The following is a 12,015-nucleotide window of genomic DNA, read 5'->3' as shown; positions in this document are numbered from 1 at the left end:
CTACTCTCTACAATGTCTTCAGCCCAACTCTCCCATATGTCATTGAACTTTTACTGCCCTTGCATCTCGTAATCCAATCACTTCAATGCAAGAACGGAAACCCCATTGTCATTTGTTAATTAAAATAACTCAACCCCAGCATACAATTCCCATTGGCTATTTGCAACCATTTAAAATCTAAACTCATTAACACATAATACATTTGTCAATACACCACATTTTGCTTTTTTGCGAATCCTTTCTCCATCCCGGACAGTAGGTGGACAGTAGGTGGCGGAACGCATATTCCATCGCAAATAAATAAATAAATATATATACCATAGAAGAAAAAGATTACCGTTCAATTTGAGAGAGCGCTCCTCCCTCCCTCCGTGTCCCTCCCTCCGTGTGTGTGTGTGTGTGTGTGTGTGTGTGTGTGTGTGTGTGTGTGTGTGTGTGTGTGTGTTGATTTACGCCGCGTTGAAATTTGCTGAACACATCAAATTAGTAGGGGAGATCTAGCTGAGAATTGTTTCTCGCTATTGAGTTTTATAACGTGAACATCTTGCGGGTTGTCGGACAAGGAAGATGTCAGATCCCACGGTAGCTGATACTCGCCGGTTAAATTCAAAACCTCAGGACCTGACGGATGCTTATGGTCCCCCCAGCAATTTTCTTGAAATGGATGTTTATGACCCCCAAACTGTTGGAGTCGGGCGGAACCGTTTCACAACGTACGAAGTCCGTATGCGGGTAGGTTATTATAGCTAGAAGTCTGTCGTCACTACATAGTTAGCTAGCTGAACATGTTTGTAGCTTTTGCTAAGGTTAGATGGATGAAAATCGAGGCCCAGGACTTGTTCCGGCCTACTAGCTAGTTAGCTTTGTAAGCTAAGGAAGTGTTTAAAATTGCACGTGAGGGAGCCTTTTTAAGCTAAGATGGGTTAGCTAGCTAGCGTTTACTTGTTGGCTGTCTATTGACGAGAATATATAATGTTATTGTTTCTGTTTTCAATAAATGCAGACAAACCTGCCGATTTTTAAGTTGAAGGATTCTATTGTGCGAAGAAGATACAGTGACTTTGAGTGGCTGAAGAATGAGTTGGAGCGAGACAGTAAGGTGAGTGAAAGATTATAGCTATAGCTTGACTGATTAATCAGACTGTGATACACAAATTCATTTGAGGGGTGCCCTCCACCAACTAATGTTTTTAGCTCTTGCCATAGGTTATGGTTGTGCTTCAGATCTGGACTTTTCGCTGACCCCTCCAGTCCAGCGTTTCTTTCTGAATAATTCCAGGGTTCTGTTGATGTGTCTTTGGGTTGTTGTCCTGATGGAAGACCCACAACCTTCAACAGAGACACAGTTTTTGAACACTTGATTGAACGTTGAACATTGCACTCCTAAACACATTGATAATCTGATGATTTAATGATGCCCCCCAGTACCAGAGACAGCAAAGCAACCTCACAAACCTCTCCCATGTTTGATTGTAGGGAGGGTGTTCTTTTCTTTGAATGGTTAATTTGGTATTTGGTAAACATAGGAAGACCCCACTGCTGAAGGAGACCCAAGGAAGCCTGATTGAAGAAAAAAATATGAACCAAAATTACAGCTCTTTGGCAATACAGATCAGCGCTGTGTTAACTGACGACCAAATGAAGCATTCCATGAAAAGAACGCCCTCCCTACAATCAAATATGGGGTGTTTTATAATGCTATGGGGTTGTTTTGCTGTCTGTGGTACTGGGGGCCTTAAGAGTGTGCAAGGCATCATGAAATCAGCAGATTATCATGTTTTAAAGTCCAATGTTCAACCCAGTGTCCAAAAACTGGGTCTCCATTGACCCCAAAACACACACCAAAAACCCCCAGGGATGATTCAAGAAGAGATGTTGGACTATTCTGGAGTGGCCAACGATACCTATGACATTTAGGCTTACAAGTGTTTTAACAATGCAACGGCTGAAGATGCGTTTCCCAAAACACCACGCAGAGAAAACGTTCCCTAAGTGCGTTCACTAAGTGCATCGTTGAGGCATTTGTTGATACTGATAGGATTGAAAGAAAGCCAGCTCTAATCTCAAATCCGCTTTCTCCATTCAAATCTTACCTTAGCATTAGAATTCTTCCACAATAGTGATTGATCAGCTCCTAGAGTCCGATTCAGACTTAAGAAATGTACACCTTGCCTACTCACTTCTCAGTAGTTGGCATTCAGACTTGCCTTACGCAGGTGCGTAATGGGCTTTGCAGGCGTGGTTGCCTTGTGCACATCAAATCAACCGCTGGAAACCTTCCCACTTACTGGCCAACAGACTCTCATGGAGTTCATTCATTTGAGTTTTCAGTACATTTATCTAAAGCCATCCCTTTCAATTTGGTGATCCTTTAATTATAATTTTCTCGACAAACTGACTACTATATGGAGAGAACGTGCATATTCGTCTCCTTTTCAGGACCAATTGGTTGTTGAAAAATGTATATTATTTAGGGTTAGGAAGTATTTGTATGAATAATAAAAAAAAACGTTTTGATGAGCCTTTACACACTAAATATATTGGTGAATCAAAAATAGTGGTTTGATTCATCCAGAAAGTTGCCGTATTCAGTTGTTCGATCATGACGCAATGAGAGGTGAGAAAAGTGTACAATAGGGGTTGAGCGGTAGTCTTATAAATCTACCCTAATAATCTTCATTAGTCATGGAACTGTTGACAACGGTCCAGTCGTTGTGAACCGTGCGCCAGACTCCAGGTTTAAACTGTTACGTTTGGTGTGCGTTCCATAATGATTCAAATTGGCTACATGTCCCAAATAAGTACACAACTTTGTAATACGTTAGCCTAATATGATTCACTATTGCTAACGAGCCTCAGGAACAATCACACGAACGTGACAGAGGAAAGAAAGGTAAACTAAAAATGGAATGGAATGATGCAAAATGTAAGGAAACTAACACTAAAGTTGTGACAGTTATAAATGTATGTGAGTAACCAATTTTCCCTCATTTTCTTGGGGGCACAGAGCAAATTTGAGGTCTTGTGAGCGGAAACTTGCAACGTTGTGAGAATTTTGTGCAACTTCCAGTGCGTGTTTACAGTGAACACTGAGGCTGTGCCCTTACAGTTTTAGACAGTAGCCATTAGGCTAGACAGTAGCTATTTGAGCATAATGTAGGCCTACCAACAAAACCAATGGAGGAAATCCCATAACACTTTCAAATGGAAATAGCTTTTGATTTCTATGATCTAGCATATAGTAGCTTGACCTTAATTACATAAAATATCTTACTTGGTCTGTAACACCATGGGCCAAATAGGTGACTGTAAATTGTATTGTGTTGTATGATGCAAGAATTACAATTACAATTACTATTCAGAGAATTAGACAATGTAGACTACCGCTCTGCCTATTGGCTTATTTGCATATTCCAGCCTGTCTGAAAATACAACACTGTCCCTTTTAATTAAGATCTAAGCATTTTACCTGACTGGCTTTTCAAAGACAGCTTGAATTGTAACCTACACTTTTTGTGTTCTTGTAGGAAGCAGTAACTCCCCATTGCTGACCTATACGTATCTATAACTCGTCGAATAACTCGCTAACTAGTAAAGAATATCAACAAAGGTGCACACGCACGCCTCTGCACTCATGAACTGATCTGAAATGCACATTCACTTGTGGGTTATTGAAAGACCGCTCGTGGGTTACCCCACATAGAATTCTTCTCTGTTGTACTCTGGCTCTGCCTACAACAAAATCAGACTCAATCTTGCAAAGTTAGATTTGGTTTGGTTTGATGCATTGAAAAGGGGCTGGTATAATGTTGATTCGATCACAGAAAAAACATTGATCTATATAGTGCAAACTCAGTGAATTTCAATCTCTTGCGTCTCTGCGTGGCATGGCTTTTCTTCTGAGTGGCAGTCCTGGAAGAAGTGTGCGGCCGCTCACACGCTCAGCTTAGAGGGGACATTGGGTATAACGGACGGTGGCTACCGATTTAGGCTTGGACGGTATCCAGATGTTCATGCTGTCCTTCTCTCATCCTGGGATTTACATTTATTACCGACATGGCACACAAGGGGGTGCTAAAAATGCAAGAAAAGCCCATTGGGCCTCTATTACCAGAATTTTAACAAAATTAGCACAAACTAATAGCGAAATCACATAAATCACAAAATGCTAACGTGCGAGAAACGAACAAATCCAGCTCATAAAGTTATACAAGCCTAGCTTGTAGCAACCTCGGTGAGTGTGGACATTTACAAGCGAAAGTGAATGAGCGAAATTGTGCAAGTGAACAGAGTTGTGATGTATGCTTTTCTGAAGGAAGAGCAGCATGTGTACACTGAGTAGAGCGGAGGAGGAAGAAAATGCTAGTAGGAAGCACACATGGAAAATGGCAATTACTGATAACTTATCCAGAGCTCTTTGACTTTCTGGCAGAAATCCATTATAAGATATCTGATGGCTAACATTTAGTAGTGAATTGCATACACGTGTGACTTCATCCCCTCGTGTGCCTCTCAACAGAGACTCGCCAATAAAAAAAATAACTCTTTGGACTCACCAGCTCCCACTTTCTCCCATTGTGCTATTTACAAATGTGACTGACTGTTCTTGAGAACTACGGTAAGCTTCATTATGTAAAATAATTTGATAGGTAAAATTTTAAGAATGCAATCTGCTTTATCTCCTAAGGTATTGCACAAGTTGACTGCAGGTATTTACATAAAAAGTATACATAAATATAAACGTAACGTGCAACAATTTCAACGGAGTTAAAGTTCATATAAGGAAATCAATCAATTGAAATGCATTTATTAGGTCCAAATCTATGGATTTCACATGACTGGGCAGGGGCGCAGCCATGAGTGGGTCTGGGATGACATAGGCCAATCGGAAGGAGTTTTTCCCCACAAAAGGGCTTTATTACAGACAGACATCCTCCTCAGTTTCATCAGCTGTCCGGGTGGCTGGTCTCAGACGATCCCACAGGTGTAGAAACCAGATGTGGAGGTCCTGGGCTGGCGTGGTTGTGAGGTTGGTTGGACTTACTGCCAAATTCTCTAAAACAACGTATGGTAGAGAAATTAACATTCAATTCTCTGGCAACAGCACTGGTGGACATTCCTGCAGTCAGCATGCCAATTGAATGGTTCCTCAAAACCTGAGACAACTGTGGCATTGTGTTGTGTGACAAATCTGCACATTTTAGTCATGTTTTTGTCCCCAGCACAAGGTGCACCTGTGTAATGATCGTGCTGTTTAATCCACTTCTTGATATGCCACACATGTCATGTGGATTAATTATCTTGGCAAAGGAGAAATGGTCACTAACAGGGATGTAAATATTTCTGGGATTTTTTTTTCCTGCTCATGAAACATGGGACCAACATTTTACATGTTGTGTTTATTTTTGTTCAGTACAACAACACTTTTGGGGTTGTTTTACGAGTGGTCTGAGGCAGTCGGTAAATAACAAGGATTTTCAAGTGAAACTTTAGTAACGAAGGTTTTGGGAAACTACTCAGCGTTCTAACTATGACCTAAGCCATAAGATGCTTTTAGGAAATCGGCCCTGATCTGAATCACATCTAAAACCTATGGCGAGATCTGAAAACAGCAGTTGGAGGACACTGTAAAACATTGAAGAATTAGAGCAGTTTGCTGCTAAAAGTGGGCCAAACTGCCAGCAGAAGGTGCAGCAAACTCAATGATGGCTACAATGAGTTATCTTGGCCAAAGGCTGTGAAACCAAGTACTAGCTCCAGGGTGCCAATAATTTTGTCCATGCCATTTTGTTTTAATTTAGAAAAATTCAAATTTTGAACTTAATTTTACTTAAATTAAATAATTCTGCAATGTTAAGTCCAATTACAAGATGTGGTGACCCATTTATTATTTTTTTTAATGTATTTTAGAAAAGAAAGGTGGAACTATTTAAGAAAAGTGCAAGGGTGCCAATATATTTGGCCGCAACTATATCTACACTACACATTACAATAGGATTTTACTCCATGGTGATGTCTCCATAAGTTAGGCTAATTACATTTATCTAGAGCAATAATTAATTATGTAATTAATGAATCATGATTAAGTGGATCTGCTATGTCCTAAATGCATTGCTATTGGTTTTCTTCCCCCAGATTGTAGTGCCTCCCTTGCCTGGGAAGGCACTGAAGAGACAGCTACCTTTCCGTGGGGATGAAGGCATTTTTGAAGATGCTTTCATTGAAGAGCGGCGTGTGGGTCTTGAGCAGTTCATCAACAGGTGAACTGTAAACATTACAGATGTAATGATGTGAAATAACCTGCATCAACTTTGAGTTTTTTTGTGGCAGATTTGGAATTGGCTTCTGCTGGTGTGGGTCATTTAAAATGCATTCATTTCTAGACACCATTTTTGAACTGCACATAAATTACTTTTTATGAATTCATGTCTTATGTTTTTTTTTCTAGAATTGCAGGTCACCCTCTGGCCCAAAACGAGCGCTGTCTTCACATGTTTTTGCAGGACGAGAGCATCGACCGCAACTACGTTCCCGGAAAGGTACGTCTGTAGGGTTTGGGTTTGGAGTTGGGGTTGACAATGTGGTGTGGAAATGACTGCTTTCTATTCTTGTCCCTCTGCTCTGCTCTGCTCTTTCGTTGTTGTTTTTACACAGAGCTCTTTGCCATTCAAAGTAGTGCAGTACTTTTATTTGATATTTTGTATATAATATTGTGTAGGAATATATGCAGTGCCTTTGGAAAGTATTCAGACCTCTTGACTTTTTCCACATTTTGTTACAGCCTTATTCTAAAATTCATCTTTGCCTCGATCCTGATTAGTCTCCCGGGTCCCTCCCGCTGAAAAACATCCCCACTGCATGAAGCTGCCACAACCATGCTTCATCATAGGGATTGTGCCAGGTTTCCTCCAGATGTGACGCTTGGCATTCAGGCCAGAGTTTAATCTTGGTTTCATCAGACCAGAGAATCTTGTTTCTCGTGGTCTGAGAGTCTAGGTTTCTTTTGGCAAACTCCAAGCAAGCTGTCATTTGCCTTTTACTGAGGATTGGCATCTGTCTGGCCACTCTACCATAAATGCCTGTTTGGTGCAGAGTGCTGCAGAGATGGTTGTCCTTCTGGAAGTTTCTCCCATCTCCACAAAGGAGCTCTGTTGAGTGACCATCGGGTTCTTGGTTACCTCCCTGACAAAAGCCCTTCTCCCCTGATTACTCAGTGTGGCCGGGCGGCCAGCTCTAGGAAGATTCTTGGTGGTTCCAAACTTCTTCCATTTAGGAATGAGGGAGGCCACTGTGTTCTTGGGGGCCTTCAATGCTGCAGAAATGTTTTGGTACCCTTCCCCAGATCTGTGCCTCGACCTCACGGCTTGGTTTTTGCTCTGACATGTACTGTCAACTGTGGTACCTTATATAGACAGGTGTGTGCCTTTCCAAATCATGTTCAATCAATTGAATTTACCACAGGTTGACTCCAGTCAAGTTGTAGAAACATCTCAAGGATGATCAATGGAAACAGGATGCACCTGAGATCAATTTCAAGTCTCATAGCAAAGGGTTTGAATACTTATGTAAATAAAAATGTAAACCTATTTATGCTTTGTCATTATGGGGTATTGTGTGTACTGTGGATGGCTGAGGATTTTTTATTTAATCCATTAGAATAAGGCTGTAACGTAACAAAATGTGGGAAAAGTTAAAGGGTCTGAATACTTTCCTGAAGGCACCGTATGCAAAGTTATGTAGTGAGTTTACTGATTTAAATGTATTCTCTCTCTCTTATGCAGGTATGAATGAAGTAAGTCTGACTTTTTTTGACACTCTAAAATCTCTTAGAAGGTTTAGATCATAGCATGGACACAATCATTAGTTAAAAAAAAAAAGGTGGGCCCCTTATCCCGGGGGGCTAAAGGTCCCGAAGCGTCTGCGCATGTGCTGGATTCTCTATTTACACAGCGTCTCTACTCTACTCGTAGAGAACAAGCTTCTCTTGCGAATGGTGCTTGTTCAATGACGTTAGTTCAAAGCTGAATCAATATCTGCAACATCACGTTATGATAGTATTGTACATAACAGAAGCGAATATAATAGCATAGTTTAACGTTACTTACTGTAAGACACAAATTACTGCATTTCTTATGAGATTGTAAGATGATTGTGCGAATGGTCACTTTTTAAAAAAAATGATGTATGCGGCCACAACTCAAGTGTGCGCCACTAGGCAAAATGTAGGCTGCAGTTTATTAACGTCATCGCCTCAATTTGCTCACCGCACATACCAGTAATTGAAACAACACTGTACATAACCAAGAAGATCTTTATATTATGGATATAATGCATATTCCCATGAAACTGATTGAGATCCAATGGTTGGCATGCAGATGCTGCATGGACATTTCACCAGTCAAACTTTTTAAGAATTATAATTCAAAATTGACAGTGAGAAATGTGAAGGGATGGTGACCACAAAAAATGTATTCGTAAAGAAACACAGAACACGATACGGATCTTTTCAGGGGGGCAGAACAGAACAGTTGCCTATGAATCCGCAGTCTCGGGCCCCCTCATTAAAAAAAAAGAGTCGGACCTGACACTTTGAGGTTAAGGATTTCACAATTTTTGCAACATCTCTTTCAGTAATGGAAAGACCATCTGATCATGTGACGCAATTGTTTGGACTCCAGATCCAGTAATCCAGAGGCAAGACGTGCCGAACACAGACCAGGACCCGTCTGTTTTATCACCTCGGCCCGATTAAGCATACCGCACCCTATCCCCGTCGTGGCCGCAACCACCTTTGACAGCTGCCTGCGTCACTCTCTAATGCCTTGTACTGTATACAAAAAGTATATTCTGCTAGTTGCCCCAGCAACAATGGTGCATGTCCCTCTGCAGCCCTGTCATGGGGCTGTTTACTCCAAGAACACTAAATGGGGAGTGTGACAGGGAAGTTAGTGCATTGTTGGAGATATATATAAAAATACATGAGAAATAGAGTATGTTATCCCATCTAAGTATTCAATCATAATGTCTCTGTCTCTTCATACCCACAGTAACCAACATTGTTCCTCCAATTGTATGTTTCCCATCTCTGATGGATGTCAGTAAATGATACCTTCCAAAGTTAAGCAAAACAACCATTTTAAATGGGAGATTTACTTCCCATAGTCTTCCTGTAGCATGACATTCCATGTTTCTTTGCACTTCAACATGCTCTTAGTGTGATTTTTGTAATAAGATTTTTTTGTTTGTTGTAACTTTGTTTGCCTTGAGCTCTGCATAAGTTGTCTTCAGTCTGCTTATGGAATGTAATGTCAGGTAACTGTCAGGTAATCAAACCACTGTGAAAACAAGGGGCTGATAAATAATCCACACATTTTTATTGATAAAGCTTTCAGCATCAAGTTTATTGACCCAAAGTATTCTTTAAATTGCTTTCTGTCATGTCTTTTACCTCTTCATTATTATGTACATTTAATCATGCAGCTTTCAGTTTTCATAACTGCCTTGTTTGTACTATCAATAAAATCTCTGCCTGCTGTGCCATGTCCAAAATAGCCTTTTAAATGGTCTTTTCAAATTAATTTCAGGGGATGGTATGTGCTTCTCATTTGCATCTTGTACAGGCGCATATTGTATGTTAAATTTTTTCTAGTGTATTTCCTTATGTCGCCAGTTCTTATGTGGCCAGCTAGTTACAGGAGTAGAATGGCATCTCTGTTCCAAGAGATTATCTTATGGAAACATAGTTCTTAGCGAAAGAAAGTCCATATTTTCTGATGAACCTAGTATTTTCCAGCAATCACAGTCCTTGTAAAAACATAAGCTCTTTGTATAACAACTTAATAGGTCTGCGTGGTTTTACGATTACACTACGTGGACAACCAAAGTGCTGTAGTTTGGGTGGATGTATGGGGTTACTTTCTTAAAGTTGAACCTCTTTAATTTAGTAGCGTACTCCTGGAATCGACAGGATTAACAGGGAGGAGGGGAATGTAGTCAGGTGGATTAAATGTACCCCAAAAATAGCTTTGATGTGTGCCTTGACCTGTATAATGCATGGTTCAAAAATAACAAGACACAATTTTCCCAAATAACCGTCTGTTAAGTTTTAATTGAAAGTAGCATTAAGACTAGTAGGATTTTCCACTCCTTTGTAGCCACCCGCATATGCAGTGGTCACTCAGTTACTTTAGCAGGGTATACAATGTGGGTGGAGGAAATGATCTGAAAGGGCTGTTCATGAACAACTATTGATAGGAATCAGGGATTGACATTAAAGTCTGAAAGGCACTTGCCCATCTGGCAAGTCAGGAGTATTCTTTTGTTGTTGAGCTGCCTGAAGATTATGATCACTGGCCCAAAAATATAAATAGTATTTTAACATGCAGAAGTACCATATATTGCCTGCCTTTCACCTACAGGGGAGGAATCAAAAAGTTCAGTACTGGAATTATTTGTATTTTGGTTATCAGTCAAAAATATATATAATCTCAGGCTTAATTTGCCTGTCTTTCACTTAAACAATGGGTAAGAACCATTGTGTCTTGTCAGTTTTAGGCTATTAGAGTTATTTGCAGTTTGGTTGTTTCCATTATTCTTTTTAAATCACCTGCCCAATGGGGTAACCTCGGAGCAGGTTCAACTTGCGTGACTGCTCAGTTCACTTGAAATCGGACAACCCTTAATGTCAAGCCCTGGGAATGCTAGGGTTACAAACACACACACTTTTTCATTCAAACATGCATTCATGTCCCCATGTCAAATGTCTTGGACGATAGTGCTATACAACAATGATAATGTATGTGTGGTCATATCTGGTTGTGAAGTAAAGTTTAGCTTTTGCAGAACCCATGAAGAAAACTAGAGTGCACGTTTGATGCCAATCGAGACTGACTCAGAATATCTACTGAAGGCAAAAACCCACAAGCCTGTCTTTGATCTCCAGGCCCTGTCCTGTTCAATGAAAGCAGACAGAATGGATGAGCTGTATGGGACAGCAGTGAGATTAGCAGTGTTATGTTAATGGCGCAGATGCAGATACAATCCCAGAACGTAAGGCTGTAGCCTGGTTTTCAGCGGTGACGCTTGTTTTACTTAGGGAGACATGCAGTTTTGTTAGCTTGATAAAGTGGAAGTTCATTGAAAGAGCAACTCCATGCTGGCCTGAAGGGAGGCAGATGTCACTGAGCAAGGACAATGGGTTGGGTATTACCCAAAGTTAAAGGGCAATTCTGCCACTTTTCAACCTCATATTCATCATCTCAAGCATAATACCAGTGTCTACATAATATGAAAAAGGCAAGATAGAAGGGCCTAATTACTGCTTCTCTGTAACCACGTTTCCATCCATTTTTTATGCCAGTAAAGTCATAGTGAAAACTGAAAATATATCACAACAGCTGTGATAGAAACAGGACGTTTTGTTAAAAATTTCTAAATGCCGACAGATAATTTGCTAGTTCGACATGGTGGGATTTTTTGGGGTCGGTAAAATAAATTATGCGAGAGAGAAATGGCAGTGGAAGCACCTTTATGCGCAAATATTTCTATAATAACCATACAATCATATCGAAGTAAACTTTGAGTCACGCGACTTGAAACGATGCAGTTTATTTGGCTACAGATAAAATAACTTATGAGGAACTTCACAGGGTGGTGAAAGTGCACGTTGATCTTGATGCTCCTTTACAATAAATATCAATCGATGCTTGACTGACGTTTGATAAATAAAAATATTCTCGCTCTTAGGCTATCCATAATAATCTCATCATCTAGATTAGTCTACCTGTACTGTTTGGCTAGAGCGCAAATGCCAAGACCATAGTATGTAAATTTGCTATTTAACGCAACAGTTTTCGTGACAAATTAAACATACGCATCAAAATCTGTCGACAATTGGATGGAAACCTAGCTAGTGACATGATTTGCAAAATCTGCAACGGGTTTCTAGCCAGAGGCAGGGTCTTTTTTTGCTTCTCACGTCACCGTAAATGCTTTAACTTTTGATGTCATCGGGTA

General features: G+C 40.3%; 1 protein-coding gene across 2 annotated transcripts; it reads left to right on the top strand.

Annotated features, from left to right (window-relative positions):
- Positions 1 to 201: 201 nt before the first annotated feature.
- LOC139536914 (sorting nexin-12-like) lies at positions 202 to 9,549 on the top strand. Of its 2 annotated transcripts, none has more exons than XM_071337637.1 (5): positions 202 to 732; positions 1,004 to 1,099; positions 6,136 to 6,260; positions 6,449 to 6,539; positions 8,632 to 9,549. In XM_071337637.1, the coding sequence occupies exons 1-5, from the start codon at positions 568 to 570 to the stop codon at positions 8,632 to 8,634; spliced, it is 480 nt and encodes a 159-aa protein (XP_071193738.1). In that variant the 5' UTR covers positions 202 to 567; the 3' UTR covers positions 8,635 to 9,549. The 2 variants fall into 2 exon arrangements, with proteins under 2 accessions (XP_071193738.1, XP_071193737.1); XM_071337636.1 differs by having other exon boundaries at positions 336 to 732; positions 6,457 to 6,539.
- The last annotated feature ends 2,466 nt before the right edge of the window (positions 9,550 to 12,015 follow it).

The sequence above is a fragment of the Salvelinus alpinus genome, chromosome 13 (assembly GCF_045679555.1).
Source record: "Salvelinus alpinus chromosome 13, SLU_Salpinus.1, whole genome shotgun sequence".
NCBI classification, from domain to species: domain Eukaryota; kingdom Metazoa; phylum Chordata; class Actinopteri; order Salmoniformes; family Salmonidae; genus Salvelinus; species Salvelinus alpinus.
The sequence above is the reverse complement of the archived record's forward strand: the minus strand, read 5'-3'. Positions and strand labels throughout refer to the sequence as shown.

Bases quoted from the DNA above. Each gene is read 5' to 3' on its own strand.
- LOC139536914 (XM_071337636.1), top strand. From the start codon at position 568: ATGTCAGATCCCACGGTAGCTGATACTCGCCGGTTAAATTCAAAACCT. The intron at 1,100-6,135 runs GTGAGTGAAAGA...TTCTTCCCCCAG, and splicing joins AGTTGGAGCGAGACAGTAAG to ATTGTAGTGCCTCCCTTGCC. The intron at 6,261-6,456 runs GTGAACTGTAAA...CTAGAATTGCAG, and splicing joins CTTGAGCAGTTCATCAACAG to GTCACCCTCTGGCCCAAAAC.